At 35.2% G+C, this 18170-nt stretch overlaps 1 protein-coding gene across 1 annotated transcript; it reads right to left on the reverse strand.

Annotated features, from left to right (window-relative positions):
- Positions 1–807: 807 nt before the first annotated feature.
- On the reverse strand, positions 808–15842 carry LOC106707349 (transmembrane protein 165). The gene is made up of 4 exons (XM_045684355.1): positions 15756–15842; positions 3856–4209; positions 1191–1464; positions 808–884 (listed from the first exon to the last, which is right to left on the reverse strand). Exons 1-4 carry the CDS (start codon positions 15840–15842, stop codon positions 814–816), a joined length of 786 nt encoding a protein of 261 aa, XP_045540311.1. The 3' UTR covers positions 808–813.
- Positions 15843–18170: the final 2328 nt, after the last annotated feature.

The raw sequence follows: 18170 nt of genomic DNA on the forward strand, positions 1-18170 counted from the left end.
AGTTAGTAAAAATTAATTTTTATAGTCTACAAAATTTGTCAAAATCTGATTATTTAATTTGTATTTGGATTATTATTTATCTATGTTTCTTATTGAAATACATATTATGTACAGTTTCAGTCGAATTATAATTGACGGTGTGAAAATATTTAAATGATAAAATCAAATGTAGTCTAAGAGCCAACGACAGATTTTTCTCAAAGATGTGAAAGGTGTAAATATTTTACGTTAATACAAAAGAACTTTGATTTTTTTTTACATTATTCATACAAATACATTTACACATTTCGAATAATTAATATACAATATTTATGAATCTCATAAGTAAAAAATTATCTTTAAATTTTTAATCTATATTAATACAAATTACATTTCTGAGTAACAATTTAATTCATTGATTAAACAAATATTAAAATTAATATAATGGTCTACAAGTTCACTTATTTTAGTACCCATGTGTCTAGGAATTAAGTGTGGATCACCGCTGTTAAAACATGTAAAAAAACCTCGCCCACAAGTCATCGTCTTATAGAAAAAAAAAACGTGTCTTTACAAGTTTTTTGGCAATTAAAATTCAAGCAGGAATATGCGTTGGCAATAACTGCCGTTCCATTTAAAGATTCGAGAAATTTCCATGATTACTTTTTTTAAATCACAAGTCATTGATGAAGTTTTAAAAACTCTGATATTATCTGTTTCAATTGTTTTCTATGAGAACGGTTAATTTCATTTTTTTTAAACACATTGTAGTACATTAATACATAAATTCACTTAATAATAAAATAAATATACATTTGACAATTAAATGTTCATCTAATCACCGGGGCCAATAATTAAAGCACTCACCGCGAAGAACAGAAACACTATGCCACCAATTATTGTAACTAAAAAAGAAAAAAAACTCCAATATTAATATGAAAACAGAGTAGCAGCATTAGTTGGCTGTCTCGCTCGCCCGGTGTAATACCGCCACAGAAAGAAGACAGGCGGGAAGTGGAAGTAATACCGCGTATCAACTGATGTGGGTTGTTGCATATATAGGTGTCGGTCACTTAACACAAAGTGATGTGCTTGCTCGTTTATCATACCGAAATAATTCTATACTTCGGTTCTTCTAAATGCTTTATAAGAACAAGTGATACGAGAAGTATAACGAAACATTTACAACTTAATGTGTAGGGTAAACTCACCAGTCCTTACTGAGATCTTCTGCGCGACCATCCTACCCCCAATGACAGCCAGGCCGGTGCACAGCGCGTGCCCCAGAGATCCCCCCACTACAACTCCCACCGCGTTCTCCCTTGTAGCCAGCACGACAGTAGCCAGCTGTGATCTATCGCCCCACTCCGCCAGGAATGTGAGGGATGCAGCTTGCAATAACACCTTTATTACAGCATTCCTTTTTCTTCTTCTGTTTTCCGCTTGACCCTGCTCTAACATATCTAGAGTTTCTTCTTTTTCGTCCTGAAAAAGATTCATAATCTTACCGAAATTGTTATTGATGTGTCAAAAATATTTATTATTTGCATGGGAATAAAATAATATTTTCATATTCCAGTACAAGATAAAGTATTTGAGTTAAATTATACTGTGAAACTAAAACAAAAGAAGAGAAGATGATCCCTCTTATTCTGAGACAACAATATGTTCTACACATTTCTACACATATGACAATAGCAATCCCACGGATTTATAAGTATAAAATATACATTTCTAACACGTTCCATGCCACGCTTTTCTTGTATGCAATTGAAGTCGAGAGGACTGTTGCAGCGAACGTGTTAATCTATTTCTATTTACTAAATGCAATATGTATTACATTACATCTACATGCTAAGCGAGACATAGCATTATAAATACTTGTTATAATTACTCAAATACATAAAGCAAGAATTATGATGACTCAAGTACAGGTGACTTATGATAATTTAGATGGGAATTAAAATCTAACGCAAACAATATTAAATATATTTAAAAGGCAGTACAATAGTGATTGAAGCCCAGTCAGTTATAAAAAACGTGCTTACTGTAAAATATATACGTAAAAAATTGACACTTATCAATACAACGTACGACAATTATAGGCAATTTTAGGAAACCATGATGAAATTACAAAAAAAAAAATAATGCAAAATTTAAGTGGCTAAGGAGGTTTTTCTACTAGTTTGCAAATGTAAAAACCGGCATATTTTGTGATACGTAACACGGTAAAACATTTATATAGACTATATTTTTATTAGACTGACGGGGCTTTAAAAAGCGATGATCTAATCAAATGCTGAATTCCTTTTTACATCAATAAATCGTGAAGGCCTAAAGAAGCAAGATTTTTAACAAAAATATGATATGGTCAGTGCGTAACGGAACGTAAATAACTGCTAAGCTAACAAAAGAAAACTAAGGTGGTCATTCGTACTGCCAGGCATAATGACGTAAGATCACCCTCAGCGGTTCTGATCGCGTCGAGGGCCCCGCTTGGGGCTCCTCTGGCGTCTCGGGAGCCCTGGGAGCCTCGGGACTCTCCGCTACAGGGGATCGCGAGGGCCCGGGGATTTCAGACTGTGTCGACTTGACCGACACCGAACCTTCGGGCGAACTCGATCGTTCTTTCGTAGACTCCTGTACATTATCAATCTATTATCATTCCAATGATGTGCTCCAATTTGGAAAATTTTGACGATTTGTTGCGGAGACAAGATAAATGTAAATTAAAAAGAAAATAAAAAATAAAGGAATTCAACATTTGTACAAACTACGACACTTTGGAAATGTTGTTTTTATCTAGAATCTATTAGGTATCAAAAAAAAATTAAGAACCCTTAATAATATTATACAAAATCGTAATTTTTCTGGCAATCATAACTTAATGTAAACTTCTATGACATGTATTCTGTTTTCTCCTTTTTTTGTGAAATAACGCCTTTGGAAATCCAACACTGTCTATAGGCGAACTAAACTAACCGAAATGGATTTTATAATGAAATTTACAATCTAAAAATTGGTACTGTAACTAAGTAACAGTCGTTTTAAAATGAAAACAAAAAGATAAAACACGAATCAATTTATTTAGAAGCGGGGAAGTACCGTGAAATGTACAGCAAAATGCCTGACTAGTTGACTAGTTAGCGAAGGGTTAATTACTAACTCTTTCTCATGTTTAGTTAAACTGACAAACTAAAATACTGAAAAACTGTGTTTTTTTTTGCTATACAAAACAAAAGCTTTACTTCTTTAGAATTTAATACATTTGATTTATAAAACAGACACAGTCAAAAATTGTTACAACAGTTGTAATGTACGAAAGGGCGAAAAAAGATTTTTATCCCACTAATTCTATTTGAATGAAACAAATATAGCAATATGTTTTCGTACACCTGTTTCCGCACTTACGATATAGATAATGTAAAACATCGAACAATTTTTTCAGCGGTAGCAACACGTTATTCGTAACATCGACATTATTCCGATTGTTATCGACGACACCTACGCACTGTATAGATAAAACTTTATTATAGATAACAAAAAGTTCAAGTCAATGTCTCTTCACTACTGTTTTTTCCATGGCAACACTAGAATAGATGTCAACGAATGAAATATGAAATATGGTTATTTTATTTAATTTTAGTTATGTCTTAATTTATTTTATAAAAAATCCTACAGGTGCTTACATAATCCTAATCTTGGTACCTTTCTCCTTACGGAGGGTGGCATAGTTACTACTCATCCATACATCTCCAGTAATTATATCTGAATTAACTCCCCGCTTACGCATATGCTCTTTCACACAATCTATCCATACTTTCTTTTTCTGAGATTTTAATAATCTGAGCGTTAAACGTAGGAACATTAACAAACCTGATCTTCTCTCCTCTTTAACTCACTCTGCACCTCTTCCAATTCCTCTTGACCTTCATTAGGGTCCATCTTCCACCCGTCCCTCAGCATCTTCAGACCAAAGATCGCGAAGAGGGCAGCACTGATGTAATGCGTATACACTCTTGGTATCACTGTAGCCACCCAGCCGAAAGCCGCAGAGAGTACAGTCATGAACACCAGTGCAGATATAGCACCAGCGAAGACCACAACACGAGGATGCTTCATAGCCATGATGGCGGCTATGAAGAAGGTTTTGTCTCCGAGTTCAGAGACTATGACCACTGATAGTGAAGCCAGGAATCCTTGCCAAAAGCTACCTTGAACCGCTGCACGCTGTAAGCAGAAATAATAAATCATAAAACACAAAAAGACGTCGATTACTTAGGAGACTTTAAGGGGTTGCTTTATTACTTCTATATCTGTCGCCCGTGACTCCGTCCGCGCGGATTAAAAAAACTTAATTAGTAGCCTATGTGTTCTTCCAGACTATGTTCTACACCAATGCGAAATTTCGTAGAGATCCGTTGAGTCGTTTTGGAGGTATCCTACAAACAAACATCCATCCTTCCATCCATCTAAACTTTCGCATTTATAATATTAGTATGACGTATGATAAAAAAAATGAGGTCATCAACTCGTCTTATGAAAATAAACGATATCGATTATACAGTTAATTAAAAGACAATCGATTAATAAATCAGGTCAAGTATAAATGAAGTATCAAGTACAATTAAATCGTTAATTTCCATCGAGGCTATTGGATTCATTATGATTTATAAGTACAAGAAAAATCAAGTATGTCATAATTTATAACTTAACTAGCTTTTACCCGCGAATCTGTCCGCGCGGTATAAAAAATAGAAAACGGGGTAAAAATTATCCTATGTCCGTTTCCTGGTTCTAAGCTACCTGCCCACCAATTTTCAGTCAAATCGATTCAGCCGTTCTTGAGTTATAAATAGTGTAACTAACACGACTTTCTTTTATATATATAGATAAGTTCAACTAATAAAGAAAAATCACTTGTAAATAGACGTCCTAATAGCAAAATATGACATATACGGGGAAGTTTTTCTAGCTCTTTGGCGTTAAGTACAAATATTTACTGGCCACTATGTTCCGGTAAACTAGGTGAGTTACGTTTGAAATAAAATTGTGTAACATTGAAAATGTTATACAAAAAAAAAAAAAAAAACGAAACGTCGAAAATTAAATACCACGAACAATGCTGACTGTACCTATCATACATAGGAACTAGCTTCTTAATTCTTTGATAAACAATGTAAATATTAACTGTTATGTAATTTAATTTGTATAAAGCACAAACTAAAACATTATTATTTCTATAATTATAAACAAAGTAAATATAGATGATCTAGATAACAAATGGAAAATTCTGCAGAGGACAAATTGTTTGCTGTCAGATAACGTAGAAAGAAAGACTAAATGGGTCAACATTTTGTTAAAAAAAAGTAGTATTAATAAAGTACGTGACATAACGGAAGAATAAAGAAAGGAAACACTAAAGACAGAGGGAAATAAAAATAAACAAGGGGTGTGGTAGTGCTCCCCGTCGATTAGATCATTTTATTTTCTGGTGTGGTCGATTCTCAATATATTGGGGTGTGGTATATTCATATCAAGTGTTTAAGACCGTTGAACATAACTCTTCGTCATAACGAGTAATATCTTGTTAAATGCAAGAACAATTTTTGATATATGCTGAATATGTAGTATTTACTACTAAAGTTTATGATATTAGATATTGTTTAGAGAAAGGGATTGGCTCCTGAAAAATAGGACGACCTAGTTCAGAAATTCCTGTTCAAATAAAATTGAATTGTGCATAGTACGTAGTCTCAAAACTGCAGCAAGAAAACTATAGGCGAAGTCGGATTATAGGAAATTCCATAGCCACGATATACTGGCTTGAAGTGTCTTTCATAATAAAAAATTGTTACAGCGTCTAATCTGATACAAAGGTTTTGGATACATTAAGTATATCTGTAGATACTAGCTAACTAATAGCACACAAACGTCGCAGTAAAAAAATGGACAAACATAAAAAGCGACTTGTCTGCTCTATAAATAACTACACTGTATCCAGCGAATTATTTTCAGTGTTAACTCCCACGCATAAGCAGTGACGCAAATTGTAACCGTGAATTTCCTTCTACTGGTGACGGAGCGCGTTATCCAGTCTTAGCTTCGCTTGGATCTACGCCAAATCACTTCAAAGTCAAACATCACCTTATAAACATTAAGATCTTAGATAAAACCATAGCAGATGACATTAAGACTTCGTCTGCTAAGGAAAATATCATTTTATAAATATCCAGTATTTTATTTCTCATCTGTACCAAATCTTAAACAAAACTTTTTATACGAGAAAACCCAAGAACTCTTAGTCAGTCGACTGTACTTTTATCATACAAGAACAACACGATAATAATGACAACTCACTCTTCAAAATTCGTCAGGCAATGTAGACTACAAAAGAACAAGCATATCCAATAAAATAAGTCATTCATCTCAATTAGTTTGCGATGCAGGACATTTATCAGCGTTCGTAAACTTTTTTCTTATTTTCAAATATGTACTTTAAATGCGAGAAGTAAGCACTCTCTCTTGTGGGATTTTGATGAAGCTTGTTGTCGACCCCATGATGATGATAATAACCTGTCTAATTTACCAACTACAGTCACAGACATATTATCATCAGCTTACTATACGTCCCTACTGATTGGCTCGAACCTACCCCAAGTTAAGAGTGACTAGACCATAGTCAAACACGCTGGCCCAGTGCGGGTTGATTGACTTCACACATATCTTTGAATTTCTTCTCAAATATGTGCAGGTGTCACGATGTTTTCCTTCACCGTAAAAACGTCGGATAAATGTACATATGTAAATCGAGAATCGAAAAACACATTGGTACATGGCGGGATTCGGACCCAGCACCTGCAGATTGCAAGTCAAGTGCTAAAACCCTAAGCTACTGACGCTCAGACAGCCACAGACAAATGCGAAAAAATTAATTATGTAATCCCAGAACTGGACTGAAGCAATAGTTGTATTAATATATCGTTATCCCATCCCTTACATTTTCTTTGAAAAATAAGAGACCACATCATGTTTTTTTTATGGTTTTAATAATACAAATTATTCGGCAGTGACCAGAATATTGTTTCACTGAAGTAAATATTTTGGTAATGCGAATGTTTGAATGGATGTATGTTTGTTAGAAGGTATCTCCAGAACTGCTAAAAAGATCTCTCTGAAATTTGACATAGAATCAGAACATAGTCTGGAAGAATACACATATCGATGGCGACAGCTAGTAGTTTATTAAAGTATTCAAGCAAACAAAAAAACGTACTAAGTACAACGCGAGGTCCTTGTCCGTGTTTACGGACGTCGCATCTCGCACGTACAATAAACACTTGAGATTATCAAAGATATAACTACATACTTGTATTCGCACATATATTTTTATGACACTTATCAAAAGGTATTTGATGTATCAAAAAGATATATAAGACATTTATCATGCATATGACACGAGTATAAATTGACAATATAATTTAAAAATATTATCTCCAGTTAAATACAAACAATATTGGTTCCGTTATATTACTCGTACTCTCTCGTCAGTTTTAACTGTAAAGTTCGTCTGTTCAGTTAAGCCTGAACTTGTATAGCAGAAATTAAATTGAAAGTCAACATATTGTTCGTCGTCGTGTCTGACGTGATAAGATACTTTCACCATTAAATCAATTAAAAAAAAAAAAACAAAGGTTATATACCTAAAGGTTTATATACCTAAAAAATAAAGATTAAATATGTATTTTGATAGAGGTTAATTTCATCCTATAAATATTACATAATACCTCGTCAGTTGTAGATTACTGCGAATGAAAAATGTGTAAGATTGATTTGCAAGCAAAGAATTACAGTCGATTTGAATAAATAGTTATTTTATAACTATTCATCACTTATATAAATAAGTTATAATAATAATTAAGATAAGGTTTACTGTTGTTTATATTTGTAATATTATTTGAATATTATCATCGTTAAATTAAACTAGGAGTCTACGCAATTACTAGGCTTCGTTTGCGTTTTGTTGCTTCTAAATTGCCTTTGTACGGCAGTTGATTTCAAATGAGTATCGGATACATACAATACTTCATAATATTTATAATTATTACCAAAACAATTTTAGAGTATTTTAGTAATTAATATTTGTAAGGTTAATTTGTTGTTTTTAGAACAACGACCTCTTTATATAGATGTATAAAAATCGAAATTTACTTGATGGTTATACTAAAAGTCAAGAAATTATCTTACTTCTTATTATAATTATTATTATTATAAATGGGAAGTTACGATGGATGGATGGATATTTGTTTGAAAGTATCTCCGGAACGGCTGAAAAGATCTTGATGAAATTTGGCACAGATGAAGGACATAATCTGGAAGAACACATAGGTTACTTATTAAGGTTTTTTTAAATCCGCGCGGACGGAGTCGCGGGCATAAGCTAGTACATTATAAATATGACTTAGGTATAAAAATGACACACAAGATAAAGAGGCAGTTTTTTGACATTAACAGGAAGATATTGTTCTTCAGTTACTACTATTTTATCACCTCTGCCCACCGATTTAAATTACGCTAGTAGCTCGCAACATAGTATCAGTCTCGTCTGTCAGATATGAAAGTGTCTAGAGATTCAATAATCAGCTAAACCTAACACGGATCGCACACTCCTAGACTGGTTTGCGAAACATCCAGTTCCACAGGCACGTAACAAGCAAAAGGTCTAATATAACGAGATTCAAACGCAATGGTATTTCGGGGTTAATTGCGATTACATGTGGAATACGGGTGGAGCGCAAATATTATATCCCGCCCCTTATATCCTTTTTATCCCTTGAAAGTCAGCAAAGAAAAAGTTAAATTAGTGCAGTTACAATCTTTATCTAACCTTTACTGTGCGGAGTGTCTTGGAACTGCGAGCCACTATTAAGTTTGGATGGTAGTATACCTGCTTAGTATGCCACATTTTAATTCCGCACGAGGCGTGTTTGATGCTAATTCAAACGAAATGAGTACGCAACATCCGAACACTGTCCTTGCAAATAATCTCACTATCTATGTATGTTAAAAGAAAGAGCATTACATATCTTTAGAATTTTCTTATGGAGCTGTAAAACTTAAACTATGAGGAACCTACTTGATTGTCTTTAGCTCATATACGAGGCTCTGAGCCTACCTTATTTATAGGTGACTAGGTACGGTCAACCACGCTGGCCTAGTGAGGGTCGGTTGACATAACGCATGTCTTATGAATTTCTTCAGCGGTATATGCACGTTGCAACACGATGTTTTCCTTCACCGTGTAAGAACATCGAATAAATGTAAGGAAAATGACGGACATCGTACATTTCTAAATACTCTAGTAAACAGTAAATCCCCGACAGGCAAAGCTAGTTCATTACTAGTTCATGCATTGTGCAAAACTACATACAAAATAGTGACATTTATAAATCTGAACTGTTTCAGCATTTTATTTGAAATTTGTAGACCACATGTGACAGCGATTGGATCGATTCAGTTTTTTTTCAATTTTTCACTCCCCAAAGGCATGGTAAAAAAGGGCGCCGTAAATACTTGCCCAAGGCGCTAGCAAAGCTAAAGTGGTTACTATGTCTAAATATAACTTTTCTTTTCGTAATAAAACTATTTCTTCATCCATTAGACCACACCTATTTGAAACGTACAACACAAGTCATTTCCTAACTTTACGTGTGGTGTGACTTCATAAAACTTTTCTAGATTCGAAAACAAGACAAAATATTTATAATTTATTCTAATAATGTAATTATTTATACAATATAACTGTTTTTATATTCGTGGATACATTGAGAATATTTTTCAAGGCCAATATGCGAGATAAACAACACTGAGGTAACATCGACACCCAAAATTACCTCACGAAATGTTACCATTTTGATGTTATCACGTTACCATGTTACCTTGATGTGAAGTATTGTTCCAAAACTTTATCGATATCGATTATAGATCTTAAATATTAACTAAACCCGACATATAGAAAATATGAAGAGACAGTACGCCCTGTGACACTGACAGGAGGACGCTAGTGAGCTATCATACTTTATCAAATATCCTTGTCAGTCTATATCTAGCTGCAAACGTGGTTAGATCTGTCAGAAATTACATAGAATCTACTTAGACATTGAAAGAAAAACAAGACAAGACAACTACAGTCCAACAAAGATCTACTGGCACTTTATGTAAATAACGGTTAAGTACTATGTACATTTTAGGTTCACTTTTGCTTACCAGACCAGATAGTATTATCGCACTATATATACTAGTCACCCCTGATTTAGGGTAGGTAGACATAGTGGGGACGTATAGTGAGCTGATGATATATACTAGCTGAAAAAATCGTTGCAAAGGCAAAGTGAAATCATAAGAAATAATTTCCAAAGCAAACATTGATTTGTGACTATAATTAAAAACCTAAAGTTGACGAACAAACCTTTTGGAAAAAGTCAAGTTCCTTACAAGATTGAATAAATGTGTTATCACTAAGTGCACTTCACAATGAGGTTATTAAGGCGAGGACATCAAAATCTTACTAATATTACAAATGTGAATGTTTGTATGTTTGTAAGAAAGTATGTCCAGAACCGCTCAACGGATCATTTGGCTACTATATTTTATTTTTTCAATTCTGTGCGGACGGAGTTTTGGGCGACAGCTAGATAACTTTATAAAATAATAAATAATTCATAAACTATTTTTTTAGTATGATTGTAACCGTCAGTTTCATTGGCGAAAGACCAGTATATATAATAGTATACAAAACACATAGTTGTCTCCGTATTTTTTTTTTCAAATAGATTTTTTATACATGTGTTTCGTCAGTGGAACCCCAATAGTAAAAACAAATAACAATCTGTGTCAGATATTTTGGGAACACGCCACCTCGCTTTATCAAACAGATAAGATCGCAAAATTAAAAGCATATCAAGTAAACAGTACAAATAATTTAATATAAAACAAGCTCATTGTTACTGATAGGTTTAAATAAATAATAATTATTTAGTAAGAAATGTTATTAATAAATAAAATAAAATAGTGCACCACATAGTCCTTTTTTCTCACTCTAAGTGTGCGTCCACACTGAAAGCGCGGTGACTGGAGCCTAGGCGGGCGCGGCGAGCGGGGGCGTGCGGTGGCCACAGTAAGGCGCGAGCTCTTGTAGCGTTTTGACGTATATCAGGTGTTGTAAACTATTAAGGACGAGCATTTGCTATTTTTACTAGACAGTCCGATTCTGACATGGGAGGTGTTGAACACTAGAGATGGTGTGCACGAAATAAATAAAAAAGAGCAATAACTGGTGAATTTGTTAACTTACATGAAGAATTGAGATTATACCCTACAAAATTCGCCATTACAGTATCTAACGCCATTTTACGACCAACAAAACAAACAGACGCGCATACGCCGAGCGACAAGACTGAATTGGTTTGTTACCTCCGCCACCCGCGCTTTGGGTCGCTCGTTGACTAGGCCCGTAGTGGGGCCAAAACGCGCGGACAGAAGCGTTTGAAACTTAGGCGCGGTGTCTCGCTCAGTCCCGTCGCACTAGGCTTCCGCCTTAGTCACTACAATATGGACGCAAAGGCGCGTTTCATATGTATGATACTTCGCGCCCGTCGTCGCAACCGCGCTAGGCTCGCACTATGGACCCCACCAACGGTTCCCGCCTTGTCGTGGCGGTGGGGCTCTAGTAACCGTGGCTGCCTCCCACGGTGAAGCTAAGAGGAACCAGGGTCGGCCTAGCGTGCAGGACCGGCTGTCTTGGGCCGGACTGGGCTGGTCTAGCGTGCAGGGCCGACCCACCCGGAGGAGGCTGCCAGAGGCGGACTGTGGGGTCCGCTTCGGAGCATGCCAGGAGGTGGGGCCGCGGGGGGTGCGGGTGGGTACTGGTTTATCCTGCCCCCTGCAGCCCTCGTGGCCGGATGTGTATGGTGGGGCCGCGGAGGGGTACTGGCATACCCAGCCCCTCCGCGGCCCGTAGGGTCAACGGCGGGGCCCGACATCGGACCCGCCGATGGTGGCTGGGGAGGCGGGGGTAAAACCTCGTCTCTCCGGCTTCCATAGCCCCGTGGTGGCAGGTTCGGGGGGACCTGTCACCCGCTTCGAAGGGCAAGGAGGATGGCGCGTATCGTTCCGGCGCACCTCCCCTAAAGGATGGATGGTGGGTTCACCCACCCCAGTGGTGGAGCTGCTTCGGCGGCTAGCGCAGACGGGGCCGCGGAGGAGTGCGAAAGCGTGCCCGTAGCCCCGTCACCAATGCGCAGGAGGAACAGAGGTGGTTTAGCGGGTATGCTCCCACTAGGGGAGAGAATCTCGCATAACTTCGTGTCCCCCCCGGGGCATGTCGTATGCATAAAGCATTCCCCTCTTTAAAAAAAAAAAAAAAAAAAAAAAAAAGGCTCGCACTATGGACGCACACTAAATCTTCACATCTTAAAGGAAAGCCCTTTACTTTAGTACCCTATGAAACTGTATTCTTCTTGGTATAAAACAGAAAGAATAGAGTTGCTTTTTGGTAAAACGGATATTTTTCTCAATTGAATCAAGTGTGAGAGTGGCATAATATATGTAAGTTATGGTCTATACAATATTATACACGCTCCAATTATTTGGTTCTTATTTGTATGTTTTTCGCATTATACGTAGGTTCCACTAATATTATTAACAGCATTTTGTTTTCTTTCCATTTTACAAGGTTCATTGAAAATCGGTGCTTCAATATCCACCACAACCTAAGCCGAATGAACACACTTTCTTTTGAACAATAATTAAACTATTGCCAACATGTGCCTTCTTTGACAAAGAGTTATTTAAATAATGCGTTCATTTTATGTTTATTTTATTAAATCAAAGTCAACATTAACACGTTAAAACAAACTTTATAAATGAGAACAACGCAAAATAAGTTGATTCACTTTATAAACTTATGATATATATTTTTTAAATAATTTCTTTCTGCATCAATCGATTGGTAAACTAAGAAAGAAGCGACAAAAGGTTTTACTACAGTATCGAACTCCTTAGTATGATAATCAAGGGTTCAATAACATTTTATCAATTTTGTACACAAACGTACATTGTACATTATTGTAATTTTGTGTTGATTAAATTATTACACATGTAAAAAATAAGCAAACAATCGAAAAAAACGATTTTTTCGTACGAAAGTATTTCGTCGGTCAAATCGGTGGCCTTGAGCGTGATAATATATGTAAATATATACGTAGCAGAAATTAAATATTTGTTTGGCATTTATTTTAATGAGTCTATAAGAGAGTAACTAATTATAAAATGTAACTCTACTATATGTTTATTTTAAAACAAAATAATTTGAACAAGTAAAATTGCAAATTTTATCTTTCACGAGACGATTGTTTCTTAAGGGTTGGGTAAGATCTTTATTTGTTTTTGTTTCATTTGTTTTCCACAGAGTAATAGAGGGCTCGTACTATATTCGATTGTTTCAGACCTACCGTAACAACATATATGAACATACACTTTAAGTTGAGTGTCACGAAAAGACATCAGCTGATAGTACGAAAATAGTAACTAGATCATTTACTTTGAAAAGGTATTTTTTCTATACTAATACTATAAAGAGGCAAGATTTGATTTTTTGTTTACAGGGAATAGGCTCCGAAGACTACTGAACCGATTAAAAAAATATTTCACTGTTGGGAAGCTACACTTTCCCTGAGTGATATAGGCTACATTTTTTTACTATTTTCTTTTAAATTCTGCGCCGACGAAGTCTCAGGAAACTGCTTGTATTTTATAAGACAACGGGGTAAACGTGTGAATGATACCTGATACAACAGATGTAGAACGTAGCCTAGAAGAATACATAGGTTTCTCATCGCACTTTTTTTTAATTCCGCGCGGTCGGAGTCGCTCTATAATAGACTTGAAATTGAATGAAGCGTCAAATAAGGAATTTAGTACTACTAGTACACAGACACAGTAGTACACAGTTCAAATTGTAACACAGACAAAAAAAAAATACGAATAGATTTAAATGTAAATAATGTAAGCTCAATTTGCTGAAAGAAAATTGGGGACAAAGTGAGGCGTAGTTCCGGCCGGTATTATTAGATATGACGTCATCGGTTTTTGGTGTTACAGGGACGTCCTCGCTGTGAAAATCGCTCAAGGTCACCTCTAGTCGCGTTACGAATCGCACATCCGCCGATATTTTACGAGTTTACACAATTTTACACAACTTATACAGTGATAGAATCGGAACAATAATATTAGTAGGGTGCACAAATGGGCCGGGTAGACCGGTAAAGCCACGACCAGGCGGAAGACATGTGTGAAGTGGAAGTAATTCCACGTTTCGGATGGTGAGTGTGCATGCCGGAGGCCAGATTTTAGTCCATGTTCCCTTCCCATCCTTTTCTTATAAGGAAATATAATAAATTATAGGAAGGACAAGTGGATTGATTATTCGTAGGAGCCATCGATATCTGTAATATTCTAAAAAATATATGTTTTTCCGTCTTTTTACGCTTGCTCATGGTAAAAAAACAGGTACAAAATAAAAGTAGTCGATTTTTCAATCGTATAAATCTCAATTTTATTTGCGATAAAAAATCTGTGTGAACGGACCCTTAATTAATGGTCTTAAGTTAATGAGACGTATAATTTTATAGCTGAGATGACGTGCGAAAATGTGACAAACATGACATTGTTCAGAAATATCAAACAGCAGGTAATTTAAATAAAAAATAATAGACTGCTGCTAGAAAACATTAACCTTTAATTTTCAAAGCCTTAACACAAGTGTCACAATAAAATCATTCCTTCTCTTAAAAAAAAGTTTACAGTTGTTTCACAAGTGAAAAAATACTTAGGAAGTTTTGTGACGAATCAATGCATGGGCTTCATATTTTCATTAGTATGAAATATTGAAGTACAGAGAGCCTAGAAAGAATTTCCGTGAGAAAGTTTTCGTAACGTCATCGACTAAATTTGTATTAAAAATTGTGCAGCGCCTCTACCGGGCGAAAAGTAAACCAACAAACTCCATACAATTTTTTTCATATTTTGTTGATGATGTCACGACGGCAAGGGTCGTATTATTCGTGCTAGCTTGGTACCAACATGTGAAAACAGTTATACTAATTTTATTATACCTACAAAATTAACAATACACTCATACCTATAATAATAATAGTTTTAATCTTGCTTTTAATAAAACAATGAATGTAGATTTTTATTTAATTCGTTATAAAGGGTAAAGATAACTGGCTGAATTTACGAATATAATTTTTAAATTGAAATATTCACGCTAAATGTTTGATATTGTAATCGTTTGAGACAATTGTAAGTTCTTCAAAATTTAAAGTGGCAGAAAAGAATTACAAAGAACTTTAAAATAACATTAAATATAGTCTTTATGTAATAAATAACAAAGAGGATACAATTTTATGAAGTAATCTATAAATATATTAATCATGTAAAAATTTGGATCAAAAACATAAAACTTTACACATATGTCAAAACGTCTATACGTTGTTGTTCGGTTAGACAAAATACTCATGTGTATTCGTAATCGTCTGCTTTATTTCCATCTGCATCAAACTGTTAGTTTAACAAGACGATACCATTTGATCCGAAACATAAAACCACAGCCATAGTAAATAAAATATCGCGTTTTTTGTTAATCGACAAATTCCGAAAGATTTTTTCCGAGACTGACAACACAAAAAATCACTAGTAGCAAAAAGTAAACATACCTTCATAATCAATCCTAACAACCATGCTTTAAAACCGGTTTCCTCCTCAATTGGTATCATATCCGTAGTCATAAAATCCGTAGACATTGTTGTCGGAAAGAAATCCGTAGTTAACTCCGTGAAATTCATTTTCACAAAATTAAAAATTCACAAGAAACAATAAATTTTTCAAAAAAAAAAAACAACACAACTGTCAACCGAACATCACTATTCAAATTCGTAAAATAAAAATAAAAATTCGTTTCGCGCTAAAATATATGAACGCGCTCATCTGGTGCAGTCGGCGGCACAAAAGCACGCTATAAACTGATATCAAGATGACTTGACAATAGATAACACTTTATATACTACATAATCGTTTATATACAACATACACGATAACGCGACCGGGCAACGCGCGGCCCGACACAGTACTAAACACGAATAACTAAAGGAAAACTCAAAGAACGCTAACACGGTCAGGCTCTTTAAGGCTGGTCTAAGTGTTACTAAATAGCTACTTGAATTACTATAAGGAAAAATTACGTAACGCATTATATTTCAATTACTGATTATACAAGTAATTATTGTAACCTTAAAAAAACTGTCTCCAGAATTTTAACATAGTGTATCAATAGAGAGACAACGCGATGTAAACTTGATTCACATCAAGCTTCCACGTCTCGTTACCACTATGTAACAAGTCTAGTTTGACACACCTGCATGTGAAGTAGCATTTACTATGATTAAAGTGTACCGCCACCACATAGAGTGGGATAAAGATAGGAAGATGATGACTATGATTTAAGTGTTTTAAGGTAACGATTGTCCGCTCTATAGCAGATTTATTTGAATCTCTTTAACACAAATGAAATTATTAATTGCTTAGAACCAGGTCAAATCACGGGCACGTGGAAACAATCGTGAGAACTCTCCATTGTAAGATAAATATTACGATGAAATTCGACATCTATGAATCCAAACGTTTAAGGTAACTTAATATGAATGAAAACGAATGTAAACCTCGAAATTATGCTTAACATTGGATTTTAACCTTAATTAATTTGATACAATCGTAATATAAAAATATAAAGAAAAAACATACTCTTTGATACAAATATAGAGGTATATATGAATCTTTTCTTTAACCAAGTTATTTTTTTAATCATAAATAACCGTACCAGTTATCTCAACAATATAGGCAGAGATGTCATTGATATAGGTTGATTTTAAAAGTTGTACGGTCACTGTATTAACACTTGGCATGCGGGCAACATATTTTTACGTTTATTGCAGTCTGTCAATAGAGGACGGGTCACGTAAATATGCGTAGATTGGATTTGTGGTTGATACCGGCTAACCACCACAAATCTACAAAATACGTACATGTGTCTGTGACATTACATGCGTTGTTAGGCAACGCTTTGCACTTTTTCTTACCACAAGTTCTAATTATCAAGTTACTCAGTCTTTCACCGAGTAATTTCGTCTTCAATCGAATTCTTCGTCTTCGAGCGAAGTAGCATGCCAAGTGTTAATAAACCGTTGCCCATAGGACAGTGCAAGATGCATTTGATTTGGTATAGCTTTGCTAGCTTGACATATGTTGCATACGGTGGGTCTAGATATATTTAGAAGGTTGGATAAAAACTTGACGAGATAAGTCTGGGAAAGAGAGTAGAAATTAGATCTCTGGCACCTCAATATCAGAATAAACATAGAATACTTTTATTTTTAGTACACAATGCTTGACAACTTAGTTACTATGTAAATCTGAATCTTCACAATTATGTTTACAGTAATTAAATACATGTAGCAGCATAGCTTTTTGTATACAACACATAATGTATACATATTAATGAGCATAACGTCGCAGACTCACGTATTATTGTCATCAAACTAAAATAGACACAATGAAAGTCGACAGTATATTCGCTTAAACTTCATTTCAGTATTAGCATGTCTTTTGGTTATTCACCTTGAAGAGGTTATATCTCTCTTCATCAGCTCACTATACGTCCCCACTAGGCTCGCAGTCTATCCTAACTTAGGAATACATAGGTGACATAGGCTCTTTTAAATTCCGCGCCGATGAAATCGCGGGCAACTGCTAGTTTACATTTTAGGCCGGCCCTAGTGATTATAGTCTCTGAGTATAGTATGGAGATTATTCAAGAATAATTAACACTTACTGCCACACCCAGAGTCAGTCACAAAAGGAGACAACGATATGTTTTAATACAAGTTTTTTGGCAGTGGAAACTGACGGTTAGGTCAGGTTAGACAATCAGTCACGTTATTGTATTCACAATAGTGTTGAAAGCCAACCACAGTCACTAGCTACGCGTGACTCGGTATATACCACAAAACAAACCACAGACTAAAATTTTATTTGCGTAACTACTATATTTTCATTGTCAAAATTTGAAAGAAAAT

Source organism: Papilio machaon, chromosome 26 (genome assembly GCF_912999745.1).
Source record: "Papilio machaon chromosome 26, ilPapMach1.1, whole genome shotgun sequence".
NCBI lineage: Eukaryota > Metazoa > Arthropoda > Insecta > Lepidoptera > Papilionidae > Papilio > Papilio machaon.

Coding starts and splice junctions, on each gene's coding strand:
- LOC106707349 (XM_045684355.1), bottom strand. CDS start 15,842: ATGTCTACGGATTTTATGACTACGGATATGATACCAATTGAGGAGGAA. Junction 1,465..3,855: donor TAAAGAGGAGAGAAGATCAG/GTTTGTTAATGT, acceptor AATCTTTTTCAG/GACGAAAAAGAAGAAACTCT. Junction 885..1,190: donor GAAGATCTCAGTAAGGACTG/GTGAGTTTACCC, acceptor TTTCTTTTTTAG/TTACAATAATTGGTGGCATA.